Source organism: Erithacus rubecula (genome assembly GCF_903797595.1).
Source record: "Erithacus rubecula genome assembly, chromosome: 3".
Classification (NCBI taxonomy): Eukaryota; Metazoa; Chordata; class Aves; order Passeriformes; family Muscicapidae; genus Erithacus; species Erithacus rubecula.
In genome coordinates this window covers 52,998,349-53,020,402 of record NC_136689.1, presented here as the reverse complement: position 1 = coordinate 53,020,402, position 22,054 = coordinate 52,998,349, and the positions used below count along the sequence as shown (strand labels likewise).

Sequence of the window (22,054 nt, the reverse complement as noted above, 5' to 3'; positions counted from 1 at the left end):
AGACAACCTTGTAACTTTAACTTCTGCACTTTCTCCATGCCTCTCGAGAGAATTTTGTCAAAACATAGGTTGCATGGCTAAAGACACCTTGTTTTTGAGAACAGATGAATTTGTTGTAAAAACTAGGTTGCGTTGTCATTTATTATCGGATTTGAAAAATTTGTTTCAAGGTGTTCTTTCATATCACTAACAACATAGTCTTAGCACCAGCACAGCTGTACTTGAGCCATGAAGTGCAGTCTTACAAAATTTAGGAAAGTATTCACCTTGCTAAACTTAGTCATAGAGGAGTTAGGTATCCAGTGTAAGCTAGTTAACTGGATTTCCTCTATAGACACAGACAAGCATGTCCAGTGGAAAGCTCAAGTTGTCAAAATAGAAAAACTTTTGGATAGGTTGCAGCTCTAATAGGTATCTCTTAACATACCCATTGTTTCCACTGACATGAGAGAGCACTAGGGCAGCTGTTTTAGGATTTTCAATTAATTCTTACGTGAGCAAGATTGACTGAGAAGAATCCAGCTGCCAATGATCACTGGGGTTCAAAGACATTCTTCTTTAGGAATTTCCTAAACAGCTTTCCTAATAATTGGTGTTTTCATAACTATTTTCTTGCCCATACAGAAGCAACTTCTGGACATTCTGTTGTTCTCTGGTGCACCACATAAGGCAGATTCCCATCTCCCTTTTGCCTGGCTCTCTCTCTCCACATACTAGATTCATTAAATCAGGACTGTAGTTCCAGTTGTCCCCAGTCTTGTTTTATCTACAATGCCTGACAGAACTTTTCATACTTCATCATGTCCTAGAGCATGACCAGCTTTGGGCTTCTGCCAATTCTAACACAATAAAATGAGATACTAGGCAGCATTCTCCTACATTTTCAGTTCCCCATCTTTGTTGTTGTTGGCTATCATGCATTGAAAATATATAGATGCCTCTCAGATGGGTCTGTGGTGATTCTTTTACATCTGCTTGCCAAACTTCACATTAGATGTTCTCTTTCTGCAGTCCCAACCTGCCACAAGCACCCTACCATCTTGTTATCACAACTCCATGCAATCCCTTGTTACTCTCTCCTATTAAAATCTAACTAGCTCTCAATCATTTCCTCTCTGCAATGCTCCTATAGCTTTGATGCTGTCTTGTTTTATGAGAAATGCACTCTTCTTACTCTGTTTCAATATAGTCACTAAACTGTGTTGTCTCAACCTGACTTTGTTTTTCTTTTGCTTTTTATATCACTTTCAGTGATGAGGGTGACAATTTTTCTTGCTTCTTTCTCTGCTTCTTTACCATCATCATTGCATAATTCTATTTCATCTATGAATAAATTACTAGAATTTTGAAAGTCAAGATTACTAAACTATTTACTACTACAAGAGACTACAACAGACTTTCCATGCCACAGCATGAGACTTGACTTGTAGTTTCCATCTTTTCCTGACCAGTTTTCTTTGTGGCAACATCACTTGCAGAGGAAGGATATCTCAGAAACAGTTGATATAACTTCACCAAACCATTTGGTATAGGAAGATGAGCCTCATTACCTGCCATTTTAATGCCACTAGAATGACATTATCTGTCATTCTAAGCAACTGAGGCACAGAAAGTAAAAAATGTTCACTCTAGGAATATGAGTGTTACCTTTGAAGTATGCACTTACACATTCAAAACTGTTACTATAATACTATTGTAATATTTACATTATTAATTAACATTATTAAGTGATAAATGATTTAAAATTAGTGATTAATGTATTGTCAATAATACTGTTGCTATATTTTCATTATATCCTTTCTGATAGGAGTAAAAAAATTACTTATGCACCTGATTTGCATATAAAATTAAATCTTCTACAGAAGTCCAGCTTTATTCTCAACCTCATTTAGCAAGTTGAAAGACCTTCAGTTGCAGTGTGCTTTGAAAGTAGTTGTGATTCAATAGAGGAGCTTCGGAAGAACTTCAGTAGAAGATGTCAAAGTCCTGCCCCCAGTAATGTCCACAGCACAGTCTTCATTTTGTGTGGAGTATGTGCACAGCCAGTATGAACCTAAGGACTTTTATATATTAGTTCCCAAATGCAGCTATTCTGTCAATCTAAGCAATGTGTACAGACACCTTTTATACTGTATGTACTGTACTATATTGTACTATGCTGGGAGAAAGGATGCTTATTAAGTATCAAATGCCTTTCATATTCAGATTCATATCTGCAGTAACTTGAATTTATTTGAATAGCCTAAATTAGTGTGATGGGGTACAGTATTTGTGAAATACTTTAGCACAAAGGGATTTGTCGTGAAGGATGAGCATACTGACTTGCTCTTTCCATTTGCTAGAAGATTTAAGGAAACATCTTTGAAGCCCATGCCTGCTCATGCAGTATTGCAGGTTTGAAAACAGAATTCATCTGCCATGGTGCTCTTGAATCATGCAATGTCCTCAGCATGCCATTACTCTTTCTCAAAATCAAATGTATTTAGGAAGTATTTTAGGAAATGTATACAGAGCAGAGGACTCCAATTGCCAGAAAAATAGAAGCATGAAACACCTAAGCTGCTACTACTACTGTAAGGCATTATCATGGATTTTCTAAGTGTTTGGAATGTCTTTTTATATCAAGATATTTATTTCTCAAACCTTCCATGGACTTTAGTCTTTACAAGAGCTAATGTCCATATTTTCCAAAATGAGCTAGCTGACATCAGAAAAAAAGGAAAATTTTATTTATAACATAAAGGGGATTGCTTAAGAAGTATTTCTTGCTCTTTGTACCACTCCTCTTAGTTTCATCTCTTCTGCCCTTTTTGTTATACTTGTCTCTTATACCTCTGTCTTCTCTAATTTGTTGTGTTTCCTCATCTCTAGGATTTCCTTTTCATTGAATCATAGAAAAATAGGACTGGAAAGGACCTGAAGAGGTCATGTAGTCCATCTCCTCGCCCTAGGCAGGATCAGCTGTCCCTATATCATTCTTGACAGATGCTTGTCTAGCTTGTTCTTAAAAATTTTCAGTGATGCAGGTTCCCTGACATCCCTAGGAAACCTAGGCCCCTCTCCTTAGCATTCAAAGCTCTTCCTGATGCCTGACCCTAGCTTCCCTTACTGCAATTTAAGCTTATTATTTTCTTCTCCTTTCCACTAAGTCCATATTTTGCCCTTGCTGTTCATCCAGACTCTCTGTAAAACCAAGTAGCAGCTCTGTGACAATACAGGGCAATATTCTGTCAAAAGTTTTCTAGATTTCCACTTGGTTTCTTTCTCTTTTCTTGTTTTATGCTTCTGGATGCAGAGAGCAACATCCCTGATCTCATAAGGCCTTTAATACAGAACTCCAGTCAACCATCCCAGGCATAGGAATACCCTACATACATAATTTAAGAACAAAATTCAATCTGGCAGACTTAATTAATTCTTTACCTCTGCATTTGTCAGTCAATTAATTCTTCGCCTCTGCAAATTGTCAGTCACTGTTGACAGCAACATGTAAAGCTCACGTAAAAGAAATACAAATAAGGCCCTTTGAAGTTTTCAGTTTATTCTTATAAAGTATTAGGATGCACTATTCACTTCTCGTATTCACTTCATCCCTCTAGCTGTAGTGGGCATACACATATTCCTGCCAGATACTGATCACTGTTGCATACAGTCATCATTCTGGCATGTCTACTATATCCACCTACACAGAATGGCACTTACTGCAACTGTTTCTGTAATTTCTGTGCCTCCTTGTGTCTTTGGATGGAAAATGCACAACAGTCATAAATATAATTCATATCATATATACGTGTCCAAAATTGGGAAAAGTCAGCTATTGCAAGTTCAAATTGATTCTGTCATCTAGAATCTAATTCATAATCTAATCGTTGCCTCTCCTTAAGGCTATTTCTGGAGTGGAAATTATAGTGGATGAAAAGAGAGAGTATTTTAATGCAATTTCATGCCACAGATAACTATCATTGTTTTTTAAGCAGGACATTTACAGCTTAACCATCATGTCTGTAAAGCAGAGGCTGTGCTGGAAATTATGTAGGGAGTTAAAGATGAAATCCTCCCTCAGTCTTTGGTCAGGTCTTAAGGTGACTCTTCAGCCTCTTCAACTCCTTGCTCCCTTCTCCCTCACAATCATTGAGTTGGAAACCAGTCTGTAAATATCCCTTATATATTGCTCTTACACCTAAAGTTACTGTGAATTCAAACTTCCCTAGCCATATTTCTTTATGCCCACCTAAATTTTGAGAATTTCTTATATTTGTTTAACTATTTCTTGACCTACAACAAGAAAATTTCCAAGCTTCTCTGTATTCCAATTGCTTTAAAAATACATGCATGTGCAGAGATTCAAACACTTTCCGGACTCAACCATCATATTGTGCATGTGCTACAGAGTGACTCTGACTGTGTGCATGCCTTGCATGCAGAGCTGGAAAATGCAGAGTGCCCTCTCATTCTAGGGCTTCCTGGAGGCTTCAGTTTTATCATGCATGTGCTGAACTCTTCAGTGCCTGTATGTTGTAACATAGCTGGAAAATGTTGGATTTGCTATCTCCCTGACTAATGCTGATGGGACATGGTGTAGAATCATGAACAAAAATTATGGGTAAAAGTTAAGGTTCAGGAGATTAGCCAGTCCAACCTGTTATTCTCAGGTGGAGTAGCTAGTCCAGTTTTCAGCTAATTTGGCCCTAACCACCATCATAGAAACCCACAGATTCCTCCAGTAATCAATGCCAGAGTTCGACTGCCACCTTAGCTTTTCCCAGCATCTGATTTGAACCTTCCAGATAACTAGGCCTCATTCTCTCCATTATAAAATGTAAGACAGAATAGTTATCTTCTCTTTCCATTAGCCACCCCTGTATTCAAAGCCAGTGTATTCATCCCACTTGGTCTTCCCTCCTTTATATTAAACATGACCAGCTCATTGCAGGTGTCTTCATAAACCTCAGTTAACCCCCAGGCCTTCAGCCATTCTAATTATTTAACTCTAGTTGGTCCAGGTTTTAATGCAGTCTAGCTGTGGACATTGCATCCCCCTCTGCAGAGGTCTTCCTAGGGCTCAGTAGAAAAGAGGATGCACTTCACATGCACTGCAGACATCACTCCCACTCACAGGGCTTGATATGGGAACTTCCTTCACTTCAGTTTTGCAACACCACAGGTTTGCAGTCAACACATTGAAAGCACAGAAACATTTTGATTCCTGTAATCCAGCCTGTCAAAATTTTCTCCCAGCATGTCATCAGCATGTAAATTTAGTAAGATATTCTCTGCTCTGTCATCCAGGTCATTAAGAAAATATTGAGTAGTGCAGAGTGAGGACTGATTCTGTGAAGCACCATGCATGCACACTTCTCTTTTCACAGATGCCTCATCCTCAGTTTTGCTTTCCAAATACTTTGGCATTCCCTCTGCAGCAATTTCACCTAAACTATGCTTCCTTAGGTTATAAAGAATGTCACATGAGGGAGTGTCGAGACACTTGTAAAGTCAAACCACCCACTGCTTTTTCCCTGTCCACAAGGCCAATTACCCTGTCTTAGAGGGAGATCAGATTGGTTTGACACAGTTTGTTTCTAACAATCCATGTTGTCTGCTGCTGCCTTGTTTTCTTGCAGGTGCTTACAAATTGTTTGATTATTTTCTTCAGTACTTTTCCACGGTTGAAGTTCAGTTGACTGGACTATAATTTTGCAGATCTTTCTCTTTAAAGATAGCTGCTGCATTTGTTCCTCATTCCTCACAGATGAGCACTAACGTTGCTTAGACTGTTCCACATAGTGTAAAAGCATCTAACTCATCTAAATACAGTATTTATCTTCCCTTGCCTGGGCTGAAATCTTTAGTTTTGACAGAAATTCCCTCAGACAACAGACCCAGACCCCAAACACCTGCCTGTTTCTGAAAGCTGTAGTCTGGATGTGATGTGGATATAATGCATGGGCAGGCAGTCCACTTCTGCAGTGTTCAGAAGAGGCCAGCCCTTATAGTGGGATGTTTCCCTAAGAGAAGATATTCTAAAAGTAGGCATTCTGGGTTGGGAATTGTCTGTAGATAAAATCCAGCTGTTAGAGAATTTTTTTAAGATGGTCTCTCCTTGCATGCGTCTAAACACTGGAAGCCTTTTAATCATCTTCTCAACTGTTATCCCCTTGATAAAATGCCAGTTATATTTTGTAAATGTATTTGATAAAAAAAAAAATCCTAGATATAAAAACATGTGGTTTTTAATTAATCCACAAGGAAGTCAGAATACACTAAAACTGGACAGATAAATAATTATCATTATCATTAAAGGTTAAATCAAAGTTTCTTTTTTAATTTTCTGTTATATTATTCCATCTAGAAGGTAGAAAAAGAAGTGGGATTTTTTTCAATTCTCAACAGACTTTAACAGGAATATTGTTATTAAAATAATTCATATACATTCCACAGAAAGTGTCACCTTGAATGTGAACAGATACCTTTATCTAGAGTTTTATACAATTTGTTGTCTACTTAACATCAGACATTTCTATGTGTGCTGGAAAGATAATACATATAATTTGAGTGTTACTAATGAATGTAGCTCCTTTTCTTAAGTCATTTTTTCAGATATCAAAAGAGAAAACCTCATACTCCTTAGCATTCAAGAAATAGATTTTAATTACTGACTTCAAGCAAGGCCAACAGGCCTTTATCTTTTCCCTTGTAGAAAATGCAGATAACAGCTGCAGTGAAGTGAAGCCTTTTTAGAATATTTTTTCGATCTTTTTTGATCAATATCAAGAATCAACATAAAATAAAGGTATAATAAGCAGCAGTCACCAGAGTGTGTCAGACCTCTATTCCTATATTCTCATGCTCTGAAAAGACTGTACTGGACTACTAGAACCCAATTCAAAACTGTAAAGTCCATTGTGTGCCTTCGTTCTGTAGACAGACTGCCCTTCAGATTTTCTGAGAATTGTATGTGAAAATCAGTACCAGAGAATGTTCCTAGAATTCAACCCCACATGAAAGCATATTTTTAGGAGAATGGATTGATGGTTCTTTCCATTCTTCTAGTAAACAAACAAAGACTACACTCTTGTAATATTTGTTGAAAAAAAAATTATTAAGTCAATTCATGTGTGATTTGCATCTACCATACTCACTAGATTTTTTAGGTGTGTCTTACTGGATACAGTCTTGATGTGAATGAGGCTCAGAAGTTTTGGTGTGTGTTTTAGTCAAAGGCAACTTATCCATTTTCATAATTTTGGTTTGCTTGCCAGTCTGGTGTCCTAAAACAAACCACTGATTCCTGTAGGAAAGGGATTTGGGCTCAATTTATGTACTCTTCCCCGTTCCCACTCTTCTTGGTCCTGCAGTATGAAAGGACCTCTTTGAAACAATCCTGATTTCTAGGAGAATCCATGTAGGGAATAAAAACCTGGTTTCATGAGTCAGAAAACAGATAAGGATATGTAGTTATTAAATCAAAATCCTGCTGTAAATGTCATAGGTCTCATATCACCCATTAAAAAAAAAAAAAAAAAGTATTTACCTTCTAGTTAGATTAAATATCCAGTTAAACTGAGTAAAACTTGGAAGACAATATGTAAAACAGCTCAGATTGCTCCTGCTCTAACACTGTCATCTGAACAAAGCCCATAGTGTTTAATGCTGCTGTAATTTGTTCCCCAGAAGTAGATGGGTGAGATGGTGCATTGCAAGTTTCCTGTTACTGCTTCGTTTTCTAAATACATATTTTTACATTTTGACATATAGCTCCATCAGCCCTCCCAGACGCAAGTGGGACAAGCAGCCTCACAATCCAATCTCCTGCATTTGGCTCACAGTCAAGCATCTATGTCTCAAAGCCCAGTGCGTCAGGCTTCCTCTTCTTCCTCCTCATCCTCCTCCTCTTCAGCTTTGAGTGTTGGCCAGTTAGTCAGCAGTAAGTATTGCTCCCTGGCTCTCCTTAATTCTCCCTTCTGTTTGTTCTCCTTGCTGCTGAATTTTCCAATCTGCTTTTCGTCCTTTTGTTTTTTTTTAAATATAGTAGATTGTATACTGCTAAATAGCTGACTCTCACCAGTGAGAATTACTAAGTGCTATCATGGATGGGGCTTAAGGTAAACATGCCTTGAGAAATTTAATCAATGCTGAAAATGGTCATAAAAATGGTAGCAGCCATTAATTGACTCATGGGTGCAAATTGTTATAACTGAAATATAATTTATGTTCTTTGGAAGTTAGGAGTTTTTGAATCACTCGATATAATGAATTACATTTCTCAGAATTCGATGGGCAAACGTGTTCCTACTTTTCTTTAACCTGCTTGTTTGCTTGCTTGGTTGATATTGCAAACCACATTACAAACCCTAATACTACACAAATCCAGAGTGAGAGACTTTTCTTGCAAGAAAAAGCTTGCAACATTTAAACAAGAATGAGCTGGAACACACTGGGGAGAAGGGAGAAGCACGCTGCAGTGAAATAACTGGGTTCCAGTGTTAGGATTATAACAGCTCAGCTGAACAGCACTTTCTTCCAGATTGCACAGTTGACAGTCTTTGCTACTACCTTATCAGCATTAACTTGGTCTTTACAAAACAAAAACCAAGGTTGACAGTATCCCTAAGAAACGCTAACAGTTTTTGCACATCCTCAAAAATCCAAGTGGTTTGGATGATCTTGTTCTATGATACTCCATGTACATTTTCTAAGTAAACAAACACTTGCCACCAGCTTATGTCATATTGGTAAAGTAAAATACGTGACTGACACAAGCTTACGAAGGGCTTGGAGAAATTGTCATGTAAAGAAAGATGTGAAAAAATCTTGGTTAGATTATTTCAGAGATCATTTACATGGGGAAATTACTACCAGAGCTGTAGTGGTAAAATTATGCTGATGTAACTCCCAGTGGGAATACTTTTGTTCTGGACTGAAAATACCTGCATATAGATACAGATACAATTATAGTAATATAAATATACTGCTATTGCTCTGTCAGTAGTAAATTTTCTCATGAAGACATGCTTGTAGGAGGAAGACAAAGAAGAAGTTTTCCATTGCAAATGTATAAAATTTACCTCTAGGCCATGTGGGCAAATTGAGTAAAATAGCTGGTGCAGAGCAAGTCATTTTTCAATAGCTAGTCTAGAATAGCTCCTCTTTTGGACATTCTTATTTAAAATAAATGCAATATGGAAGAAGCACTTTTGAGTTTACAGGATAAATCTATCAAAAGTTAGGAGATGCTTGAAAAATAGCTGTTCAGCTGCATGCAACTCCTCTTAGAACACATTATAACAATATATTGTTGTAATTAAAATCATGCAATCATATTGTTTGTTTGTTTTTTTCTCATCCTTCTTTCAGTGCATTCCCAGTGGAATTGTCCTAGGGATGTATCAGAATTACTAACACAACAGGTGGGCTGTTGTCCCAGGGTTTACCTTATTCACTAATGTGCTCCCCAGTTTGCATAACATTTGAGGTAGGAAGCTGTAGAGGAGTGAAGGATGGTCTTGCCTGAGGCAATAGAGGACTAAGGAGCTGAAGTCTCCTGTCTGCTATGTAATTTCAGTGCAAGGCAGGCAAATCACTTTAAAGAGATTTTTCACAAGTGCTGCCTCAATATCCAGCTCGAGACTCTGGGCTTTAATTTACAGAAGAACACAGTACTTACAGTTGCAATTTTAAGTGCACTTTCATTGTGGAACTGTATCAAGAACCATTTAAAGACAGTCTAAAAAATCATTTCCTACTTGACCTAGACTAGGTACCCAAAAATGCTTCTTCCCTTAATATCTGTCCACTTCTCTGTGAATGAGAAGGGGAAGACCCTCATCTTGTAGAAACACAAGAAAATAAATTAAGATTTTAAAGAAACCAGAAGAGCTCAAGAGATGTCCTTAGTGAAGTGCTTTAATAGAGGTCTGGGGCCACGCACTGAACAAGTAAAAAGGCAATGCATCAATCAGTTCATCTGTAATAAAGGACAGCTCATCCTGTGCACTGAATGAGGCACATGAAAAAGAACTGATAATCCAGGGCTCAAAGACTATGGTACACTGTTATGTGGGCTGCTGTAACTCCACCATTTTGTAGCTTCTGAGTGTTAATTTGTGCAGCTCTAAGGATGTTCCTTTAGCTTCATTTTTTGCATGGACAAATTTCAAGGTTGTTTCAAAAGCAGAAGAGTAACATGAATCAATCATATGGTGAGATAATCTTTATGTTCATAGTTGGAAATAGGAGATGTGTTGAATGGATGGAAAAGCTGATAATTCTGTTATAATCTTGTTGGTCCTACTCTAAAACAAGCATGCTGTGCTTATGGATTTGGCTGAGAGTGGAGGAGGATGAGGTACAGGAATATCAATTTGGGCACAGGTGGGAAATACATTAATGAACATAGGACTTCTACTTGATTCTCTCAGGCTTGACTCCATCCACTACTTGTCTTGTTCTAGTCCCATTAATTCTTCACACCATTCTTCACATAATCCACTCTCCCTTTGCCTCCATGCTTTTTGTTCCTCTAGTTTTCTCCCTGCAGTCCCTTCCTCACAGACCGTCCTTACCCAACTTCTCTTCTCATTTCAGTTCCCACTTGGTCACTGTCCCCATACCATATCTGTACCCTTTTACCAGCCTTTTTATTAGGTAGTTTCTGTCCTCCTTTATATTGTTTTAGCACTAGTGCTACCTCTTTTCCCCTGTTTTTTGTTTCCTCTATCACAGTGAATACTAGTAGTCTGCACAGCCAGGCCCTCTCTCCCTCTACTCCAAACTCTAAGCCCCACTCTTTAATAATCTTCAAGTTTGTTTTCTTTTTTTTCTTCTATCATACCTTTTTCTAGACTCAAGGTAAATTTTGCCCCTCTCTGCATCCAAATTCTGCTGATGCCACTCCCATGCTCCCCAGCAGCCAACAAGGAAGAACACCAAGCTAGTCTCCCTATCTTTACTGCAGTCCTATCAAAAAGAGCTACAGGCATAGGAAATTTTCATACAATCAAACTGATGAAGCAGTTGCACTTGAAAGTTACCTCACTGGAATTCAGATCTTAAGAACATTCCAAAAGAAAATGTTATCCATGTTAAACATAAACAAAAAACTTGTGGAGCCATTTTGAGTTTATGATTCCAGTTTCACCCAATCTCTGCTATTCAAGACTAACAGAATGAGGGGGAGATCAACTCACTTCTGCCATTTACATGGTAACCTTACACAGATAGAAGCAAACCAGTCATCTCAATTGTCCATAAAGGCTGTCCAGTGTACTACTGAGAGCATGTAGCCGTCACAAACTGCATGCCTAAGCCTGCTTCAGCTGCCACATCAGGGACAGTGTTCAGGGCACAAGAGAGTTACTTACTGTCTGCTAGTAATGTGAAAGAGTCCACAAGAAAGAGGAAAATATGGTCAGTTCAATAAGGAAAGATCAAACCAGCTGTGTAATGAAACATGAAAAATCAGATGAGATTTTTTATAGCTTTTCCTTCACAGTGATAAACCAGTGATACTGTTTGGACAAACAGCATTAAAGGACCTTCATGAGTTGGAAATTTTTGCATGTGACTGAAAAGCCATTTGCACAAAACTGTGGCTGCAGATGAGGATGTCATGTCAGATGAGGAAAGTCATCCTTGTTTCCCTTCTTTACAAAATCTGAGCTTAATATGAAAGGCCTAAAATTGAAAGCCAGTGTCTAAAAGTCCATTTAAAGTCTTTTAGTGGGATGAGACAGGCAATGGGTCAGTGTTTCTGGGAGAAGATCTTGGGCATGAGGGCAGCAAGAAACAACTTGTGGCCTCCTGAACCTACCTTTGATTTCTTTATTCCTCCTGAGGTAGGAATATTGTTTCCTTTTCCTAATTCCTTACAAAACTATAGTCCAGACCTCTGGTAGAGGTCCTAGAGCTGAGTACCTTGACAGAGACTTGCTATATTCCAGACACTGAATATGGCAAATTTCATGTGAAACTGGTCACATTTAGCCACTTGTTCAGTTAATCAAATTGCAGAAAGCATCTTAAGTTCAGCATATAATTATTTGGAGCAAGCTTCTGCACCTGACTGCAAAGAGAGTAACTCCTTTACAAGATGTTGCTTCACATCAGAGAAATTATTAAAGTACAATGAGAAAGTCATAATAACTCTATGATTTTTACTTTTCCTTCTAGTAATATTTTTTGTATGATTTTCCTTTTTTTCTTTAACATGTTTCTTAATTAAAAAAAAAAAAATCCTTACTTTTTGTTTTTAATTTTTCTTTCTATTTTTATTTCCTGTACTTTTTTCATTTATGTTGTTGTCTTCTTTGTAGCTCTTCCCTTTTCTCTCATCATCACCCTTTCATCCCTGACCAGCAACAAGTACTAATTATTTTGCAGACAAAACATAACATTTATTTCCAAATAAAAAATATTTTAAAGTAAGTTTTGTCTAAGCAAGGATTGCAAGATTCATCTCTACTCTTCCTGTCCCTTCTGTATGATTTCTTTGTATTGTCTAATCCTATTTGTATTCTCTTTTGTCTTCTTTGTTTTCTCTTCATTCAATTCTACATCTTTATTCCTCCCTTTTTTCCATTTCATTTTCCTCTTCTGAAATGCATCCCTCTGCTCATTTCTTTAACTTTTCCACCATATGTTCTCTTTGTGGAAATCACTGTTTTCCCCTCATGCTCTGAGACTTGTGTCTGCATGAAGTTCCTTTCTTCCTCCCAAATTCATTTTACTGTCATCTGTTACTATGAAATTAAAATGCCTCCCATAAACAAATTATTATTCTTTTTTTTCCCCTGAGCTCCACTCCATTTTCCATTATCAATGTTTTGTCCTGTCTTTCTTATCCAATTTACTTTCCATTGGACCTCCTCAGCCAGCTATTTCTCCTCCTGTCTGACTGGGGAAATCATCAGCCTGTAATCCCTCCCATGGCAGAACTCTGTGCAACAGAAATTTGGTTCCTCCTTCAGGGTGCACTGATTTCTCTGTAGCAGCTCTTTCCCCTAACTATTAAAATCACAGCATATTTTCACTCAACAACAAATTCACACAGGATTTTCAGAAGAATTCAAAAGTGGGAGAAGTATTCCCTTCAGTCAGAAAAAAAAAAAAAGAACAGATTTCAGTGCAGGAGAGTCTGTGGATTTAATTTATTCCACATCGCTTATCTATCTTCACCATCCACCAGGACAGCTGGTAGAATTTTAGCTGTCTTACTTTTTGTTGAAAAGAAGGGTTTGTCTGTTTTGTTTCTTCCCATATCCTCTGAAATGGTCCCAGACAACCCTCTGATCTTTCTCCAACACTCAGTAGTTTCATAGGCAGCCACTGTTTTCTCATGCAATAATGTAAACCTGGAGTCTTGAAAGCCATTGCTGTAGATCCCAAACACTTAATGGGTTTGGCGTTCTTTATTTTCCTGTTGGCACTGGGTGGCCTTTCCTGGGATATCCACTTAATTGAAAAAGAACCAGCTTGTTTACTGTCTTCAATAAGCTACTCTTCCTAAAATATTAATTACACTATATGTTCAACTGTTCTGAAAGCTCAGAACTTGTTAATATAAAGTCCATAATCTCTCTGAATATGTTTATGTATGTGCATATTTAGACCATACAGTCTAAGATTGTACTGATGGCTTTATGATGCAACATAAGTAAAACATGAGTAAAACAGACCAATGATGATGTCAACAGAGTGGTCTTCATAGCACCATTTGTGTTTTAGACTGGTGACAGAAAAGATCTGTGGATTTCAAAGGGCTTTGAACCCCACCCAAAGTAGTTGTTCCAATTTCACACAAATGCTATTTCCCCTAGAATTCAAGGTAAAACTTATCAGTGTTTCAGTCCATCTGTTAGTACTCCCCTGTTGCCAAAGATGCTATGAAAGAATAAAGCTTTTTTCTCAACAGATATTCCACTGTATACTACATTCTACTCCCATATTACTGAGGGGCATCATAGGTGTTTTCTCATCTCAAGGAGAGCTCAGCCAAATATTTCCCTCATCCAAGTGCAGCAGGCAGGAATGGTTTTTCCATAGTGCTCGCTTTTTCACCAGTGCCAGATCATTCTAGATCCAGCAGAACTTGGCAGAATGCCACAATAATTTCTTTACAAATAATTTTCTCACCTCCCTTTTTATTCCTAACAGGAGTTGGGGAGGATTACAGGTGCCAGTGCCACAGTTTGTTCTCTGGGAACACCTGAATTGTCCTTTGTTACATTCCTAAAAGCCTTAGCTAGAGGTCTTAAGAGAAGGAAGGAGGTGAGGAAAGTCACCATTTTGGTGTACTTTACTCAGGGGAGTTTTTGAGCCAGTATCATTTATGATATTTACTACAGAGACTAAAATGGTGATAAGTATGCAGCTCCATTCTGTGTCTCTGAAATTCAGAACTGGCATGCTAGATAGACTGTATGTGTAAGCAGGAAAATGTCATGATTCTAAAGGCAATTATTTTATTAATTCAGTGGCCACTGTCACAGCACTTACTCCTAAAGCAAACAATATACACCCTAGCTTTGTATTGAATGAGTGCTTGGGTGTGCAGGTGACCACAACTACATGAGTGAGAACAGCAGAGATGGTTCTGAGTGTGGAGTATCATTGAAACAAGGTTCAGCCTATGTGCACGTTTATCTGTATGCATAGTTCAACCAGGGTTCCCTGGCTGCATACACAAGAATTTAAAAAATATCATTGCCATTTGTGCTTCTTACACTCAAGCAACAGAATAAATTTATACATCAGAAAATCCTTTTCCCTTTGTCTATTATTGGACAAAAATAATTTTTCATAGGATGTTTCCATCACAGGGAAATTTTACACCAGGCTTATAAACCCCTGAAAATAAAAGCAATGCAACTATAATGCTGACAAGCCCCCACTAGAGCCATACTAGCAGGAGCCATTCTCATATAGGGTTCAGAATGGTAATGTAGTCTAGCACTGTCCTTGGACAACTGCTTACATTTACAGAAATTGAGGGGGTTATTGTGCTGCAAACTTTTCACCTCAGAGTCTGAGGAATGAGGTGAAGAACAATAGAGATGTCTCACTGGGAGAATGGCTTCACTACATGCAGGATTGCACAACTCTTTGAAATCTTCTACCATCCCAGTCCCATGCTGTCTCTGACTTGGCAAACACTTTCATTTAGTCAGGGATCAGTGGCTTGGGGGGGGGGAAGTTCCATTCTCCAGCTGTTGTGTCATTTCCCTTGATAAGTCCTAAATTGACCGAGTTATCCAGCTCCAAAGCAGCTTTTCTGTGGTAGACATGCTTTATTATGTGCCCTTTCAGGGACAAAGGCTTCTGTGTCAGTAAACTGCTATAGAGAGGAAGGACAGATTTATTCTCACAGCATCATAAGCATTATCTTCTGAGGGGCTAATGTAAAAGTACAAAAACTGTGCAGCATTACCATCCAAAACCAGTATTGCTGCTCCCTGATTATCGACCTGATGGGAGGCAGAATAAAAAGCTTGAAAGGCTGCTTCTCAGAAGGGCATATTTTAAAAGATAAATTTTAAATTAAGGAGGTTTCAAAGGCGTAATTTTTTAAGGCTTGTTCATTTGCTGTGTTATTTTGGACATTCATGTGGCAGTTTATGTTGGGTAAAAGGGAAGTTGTGAATCTCCTTATTTGGCATTAACTTTAGATAGAGCACAAAGACTTGATTTCAAGTTAAAAATCCGAGCAGCTCATACATACATATAGCCCTCCTCACAGACTGGAAATAAATATATTAACACCAACCATTGCACTATGTGATTAAAAGGGAGAACAGGGAATATGACTCCTCAATCCAGAGAAGACTTTGCAAGGCATAAATGGCAGCGAGGAGCCCAGGCACACCGTCCCTCTGAGGTGAGCTGGCCTTTGTCAGGAGTGCAGCAAAGGTATATCTTTGAAAATCTTCTACCTGCAGACAACTGCAGCCCAGTCAGCATCTTAGCAATCTGAACACACCTGACAAGGCAAGTCTGTTTCTGCTTGGGGAAGAAGAGAAAGGGGTCAATATTTAAAAAAGTACTTGAAATCTTGACAATGAAAATGGCAGTCAGCCTATCCCAGTGATATGTGATGCAAAGAACTGACATGATTAAAAAATATCTCAACAGATCCTCAGACAGCCACTGGAGAGGTGGATGGGGTAAATCTGGAAGAAATACGAGAATTTGCCAAAGCTTTTAAAATCCGGCGCCTGTCCCTTGGCCTGACACAGACTCAAGTTGGCCAAGCCCTAAGCGCCACAGAAGGCCCAGCCTATAGCCAGTCTGCCATCTGCAGGTAACAAGTTACATCATAAACTCCTCTCCTCTCTTTGTCCTTAATAACGATCCATCTTATTGTGAGGAGCATGCTTCTGTTTGAGTCTCGTAACTTTAGAGTGTGTTATTAACCCTGATATTTAAATTAGCCAATAATGTTGTTATCTGACATATAAATTGTTCTTATTGTGTATCTTTAGAGTGATTTTGGTCTCTTTTTTCACCCTCCTTTTCTAAACAAGTGAGAAACAATGTTCCTGGCATGGAGACTTAATTCCGTAGATGAGTTGGAGTTCCTGCTGATGCTGGATAAGCACCAGCTGACCCTCTTCATACTGTGCCATTTTCTACAGATAGGGTTACTGAACAAATATTTCATGGCTGCATCCCTGCTAAGTTAAAATCTGTATTACTGTGGTTAGCATTTCACATAGAGGATGTTAATGATGATTTACCTAGGCAACACAGAAGGGAAAAAAATAGCGTTCCTGCTATCTTGAAAACCAACATCTATTCATCTTTTATCACCCAAATATTTACCAAAAAAATAAAAAACCCAGACAAACCCATGTATGCAAAGCAGAAGCAGAAATCTGTTCTGATCATAAGAAATAATATAGTCTTGACAGAGTTAAAGTAGAAGCAAACACCTTATATGCATGTATGTGTGTTACAGTAATCCCATGTTTATGCATGAGGTAACAAACACACTTAGGTAACAGCTTTTTCCTCTTGGGCAATGCCTTATAGTCCTTCTCCATCAGTGAAAGCCAAGAAACCAACTCTAAGCTCATTTAAGTGGATTTTGTTCTTGGTGATCCATGAAATGCTCTGTCTTTTTATCTGCTCTTTATACTTTTAATGTATTCCCCATAGAATGGAAGTGTACTTTTCCTGCAGTTAAAGACTAAGGTTATAAATAACATCAGTATGGGGTAGTGTGCTTGCAGCTCACATTTTGCTCAATGATTTTCCATAAAACCCATTGATTGTTGTTAAATACAAAAAGCTCCATAGGATCCTCTCACTTCTATGGTCTCCCCTACTGTTTTTTCTTATAAGATACCTCCCTGTAGAAAATAACCTTTATTCAGTCTATACAAGGATACTACTGCTGGGAAATTTGTTTCAAGACTTGTATGTCGTTATACCAAACATGTCCTGCAGTAACAACACTAACAAACAATGCCAATGATATGAATGCTATTGCTCCCTATTGCTAAGGATTAATTTTGATTTTTTTTTATTATTATTTCTTTGTGGTCAGTTGGTAAAGAGTGCCTAAAATGGGTGGAGTGTTTAGCAACTGACAATTTTTCGTAGCCTTAAGTTGCTGTTTATCATGCTACACTTTAAAGTGACGCATTGTGGTTTCCTTTACTTTTGCCTAGTTTACTGTCTTTTCATTTCCTCCATCTACCTCACACTTTGAGAAAGCACTGGGGATGATGACACCTTTTACAGAGGGCTCCTTAGAGGGGCAAGCTGCTCAGAACATGAGATTGGGTGCAAGAACTTGTCCCAAATACTTGCAAGATTACAGGTTTTTTTAATTTCCTTTGCCAGCCTCAGATGGACACCATTTTGGGGTGTAGTTACATGCTATGACCATGCATTTTTTGTTAAGCTGCTTCAGTGGCAGCACGTGTTCCTCAGAAATAATGCATTTAACTTTTTTTCAGTTATAACAAAGGAGTTTCAGTATGAACTCCAGGTCAATGGAAGGGGCAGTAAGGCAAACAGTTTGAACAACCAACTCGAATAGAAAAGTAGAATCTCCTGGTGGCCTGAGCAATGTACCACCTTGATATGTTCTGCATGAAAATAGCAGCATTTTCTTTAACTTGAGGTAATACATCCTGAAATATATCCTTCAGCCTGAAATATCACTGGACACCAAGAAATGATGCCTTGCAGTCAATACCACGTTAAGATGTCAGGCACCAGTTACAAATTCCTTTGGACTATTATTATCTGAAATTATTCTTTGTCTTATTCTTTGTTTGTTTGTTTCTTGCTGGAATATTTTTTGCTGCCTCCACATGCTGAATGGAGACACTAAAAATGGCCAGCTCCAGCCACCAAGTTTCTTTGCATAAAGGGATTGATTCAGTTCCTCTCATCTCCAGGGCACTCTGTGGTTAGTGGTGAGGGTGGTGCTTTAGCACCACCAGGGCTGGACAGCACAGCAGCAACATCCAGCAATTGTTGCCTTTTCTGCAGCATTAAATACCACAACCTGCAGGGTGGACAGAACAAAGTGGGAAAATACAAATGGATGGCACCAAAGGACTTGGGTTAAGGCTTTTTTTAATGTGTAGCAAAAGACGATAAACTCAGTAAATGAAAGAAACAAATACTTTTAAGACTTGAAACGTGACCTCTGCTTTTATGCTTGTTTTTGAGGGGATTAAAGCTTTGTGTGGCTGCTTTTCCAGATGTTTTATAATACTTGTAAAATCTGGTTTGGCAAAATACTGTTGATGGCAAAATGATACATAGAAGACCTCATTTACAGGAAATGATATCATTCTGGTACAGTTTGCAGAAATCCCACAATAAACTCAGCTTGGTGCCACAGCATATTAGCAGACTGTTATGCTGGGTTTCATCTGGAAAACATGAGTCTGTCTTTGCACATTGTGGGGACAGCAAGATAATTGCAAAGTGTCCAGCTGTTTCAGCTGAACACCACCGTGGCTATGGGAATTTTTTTCCAACCCAGGAAAGGGATATAGCATTAACTTACAAACAGTGAAAATTGCTGAAAAATGGAAAGGAAACCTGATATTCAGAGGCTAGTATTTGCCATTGGTTTTTGTTATTAAAGCTGTGATGTTTGGATAACATGGGATGGGAGGGATAACAAAAGGATTACGCACAAAGACAAGATGATAAAAGCAATGCCTTTGATATCATTTCCTGTAATTAGCCTTAGTCTCAAGGGTTTTGAAGATCTTCAGAAATATGAAAATGTGATTCTTAACCTGTATTATTTAGTGTACTTAGAATTTTGTTGTAGTGCTCATTTTGTTTAGCTTAAATCTCTAGCTATATATATATATCTATATCTATGTATAGATATACCTATCTGACAGTTTTCGTAATCTACTGTAAATTACCTCTGCCAGTCAATTAGTCAGGCAGGCAGGAAGTCCCACCCTGGCAGAGCATCAGTGTAAGACTCTTCTTTCTCAATTTTCCCTCAGACACACCATCCTGAGAAGCCACTTTTTCCTACCACAGGAAGCCCAAGAGAACACTATAGCTAGCAGTCTGACAGCCAAACTGAACCCTGGCCTTTTGTATCCTGCCAGGTTTGAAAAGCTGGACATCACCCCTAAAAGTGCCCAGAAGATAAAGCCGGTGCTTGAGCGGTGGATGGCTGAGGCTGAGGCCCGCCATCGAGCAGGGATGCAGAACCTTACCGAGTTTATCGGGAGCGAACCATCCAAAAAGCGCAAGAGGCGTACCTCATTCACGCCACAAGCCCTTGAAATCTTGAATGCCCACTTTGAGAAGAACACGCATCCCTCTGGGCAGGAAATGACAGAGATTGCAGAGAAACTGAACTATGACCGGGAAGTAGTTAGAGTTTGGTTCTGCAATAAGAGGCAAGCACTGAAGAACACAATTAAACGTTTGAAACAACACGAGCCCGCGACGGCAGTTCCTATGGAGCCTTTAACAGACTCTCTGGAAGAAAACTCCTAAAAGCAAAACAAAACAAAGCCAAATCACACAGAACAAAAACCCACACCAACAGAAACGTGTCCATTTGAACTCTGTGAAAATACCTATTCATCACCCTTGTAAGTAAAAGACTGAGAAAACTACAAGAAGGACAGAACAGTTTATAAATGTCCGTGGGTTTTCCTATTTAAAAAAAATCCAACAAAACAAAACAAAAAAAAAATGCACAACACTTAGAGTGTGTGTGGTAGAGTTAGTTCCCAAAAAAACGAAAAAGCCAGTTTTTTTAAATGGACTTAAAGTAAACCAAATAACTGCTTAATTTTTCTGTATATTATGAAAATATGAACACATTTTAAGGAAAAACAAAACAAACAACAAAAAAAAAGAAAAAACTTTTATCTGTTTAAAAGAGAATACAAGCCTGCCACCTGGAGGAGTGATTGTAACCTTTCAGGTATCAAGTGCTGATTCACTATGAAAACTATTAACCAAAGTCAGAAACATGGCATTGCAAACTAGATTGTTAGTCTACTCTTTTATGAGTGTAAAATTGTGTTACGAATTTTTACATTTGTATTTTGCAAAGAGGAATACAGGATTAATTTCTCTCATCCTTGTTTGTACCCCCTGAAGGTGTGTACAAAGCCATTCCATAGAAGTCACTTCATTTTCTTTTCTTTTAGTCAACAGTTTTGAAACCTCCTAATGTTTAGGTGCCAAAAATAATTACTTTTTATTGTGATATGTGGGGTTTGGTATTTCTCTTCTAAGGGTGTATGTCTTGGTTTGCCTTTTTGCTTTTTTTTTTGCTTTTTTTTTTTTCCTGATTCTATTTGTTGCCTCTTCCCTTCCAGCTCATTCTCCACCCCACCCCCCTCCAAGCCCCCCAAACCCAGAACTATTTGAAGAATTTTAAAACAAAAAGTAAAATCTGAACACTTTTATATGCTGAAATGCAATGGAAGACAAAGAAGGATTAGGATTATGTCTGATGGACTGTCAAGCCCAAACTGAACATTGTGGTTTTTGTCCAAGGTGTAGCTTGAGATTTCTCTGTCCTTTGGCCATGAACCTGGAGAGGTTACCAAAACTCATTTTGTAGTATAAATATAAACTGCACACTTGGTACAGTACTGCATCTATATTATGGTTCCATTTCAAGCAATTTGTCTCCAAAGCCTGCTAGCCAAAGAAATTTCTTGAGGTTCTGATGAAAACAAATGGACAGGCTGAGAACTGATGGGGATGTTTTGATCATTACATCACTATGGACAATTTTGACTGTAGTGCTTTGCTCCTTCTGGCGCTTTTTTTATATCATATTGATGCTTGCCCTGTTGACTTCTTTAGTAGGAGAATGTGCTTCTGCAGGTGTTTGCTGTGGCCACTGGCTAGACTAAACAATTGGGACATAGGGAAAACCATTGAATGTCCCTTAATAATATAAGGTGGGTCGCCTGCAATACAATTCAGGTGAGCTGATTTTTCTTTAAAGACAGTTTATCTCTGTGGCTTCATTTCTGATTGGAAAAGCATCTGATAAAATACTGTGGCCATTGGACCTACAAGCATATCAAGGCTCAGAGGCAGAGAAAGGTGGTGCAGGTTCTTGATGGGGTTTGGACTGGCCTGTGAAGTTCATATGTAATCTTCATCTTCTGCTCAATTATTCTCAAGACTTTGGGATTCAGCCCACCATTAGAATAGAAGCTACATCTTGATCAGTTCTTCCCAAAAGATAACGTCAGATAATTGGTTCAGCTCACTGCAGAAATGGTAAAATTCTTCTGGTATAACTCCTGATTGCATTCCTTGACCTTAGAATTGTTGTGCTGGATTTTTGGTGGTCTGTCTAGGTTGTAGAAGGAAGTTCCTGAAGTGCTGGAGTCTTCAAATACCACCTCCCTTACTAATGACTTTTCAAAAACTCCAGGCTATATCCAAAATTTAGTGAAAGAAATAGACTTTCACTGATTTCACCAGGCTTTGAATCTGGACCTCAGTATTTTATTAATAGGATTTGCCTTGTAAAGTGGGGTATTTATTGCATGGTTGGTGGAGCTTTAAGGTTTCAGAGACCATC

General features: G+C 38.4%; 1 protein-coding gene across 4 annotated transcripts in view; it reads left to right on the top strand.

The window, feature by feature from the left end:
• The window catches only part of POU6F2 (POU class 6 homeobox 2), a 306,702-nt gene extending 285,951 nt beyond the window's left edge, over nt 1-20,751 (top strand). For 3 of the 4 annotated variants that reach the window (XM_079301926.1, XM_079301927.1, XM_079301929.1), the window contains 3 exons: nt 7,756-7,924; nt 16,126-16,294; nt 19,485-20,751. In XM_079301926.1, the coding sequence (XP_079158052.1) occupies nt 7,756-7,924; nt 16,126-16,294; nt 19,485-19,989 (843 nt within the window). In that variant the 3' untranslated portion in view covers nt 19,990-20,751. The remainder of the gene's footprint in view (nt 1-7,755; nt 7,925-16,125; nt 16,295-19,484) is intronic. The other variant, XM_079301928.1, reaches the window with a different exon arrangement.
• Nucleotides 20,752-22,054: the final 1,303 nt, after the last annotated feature.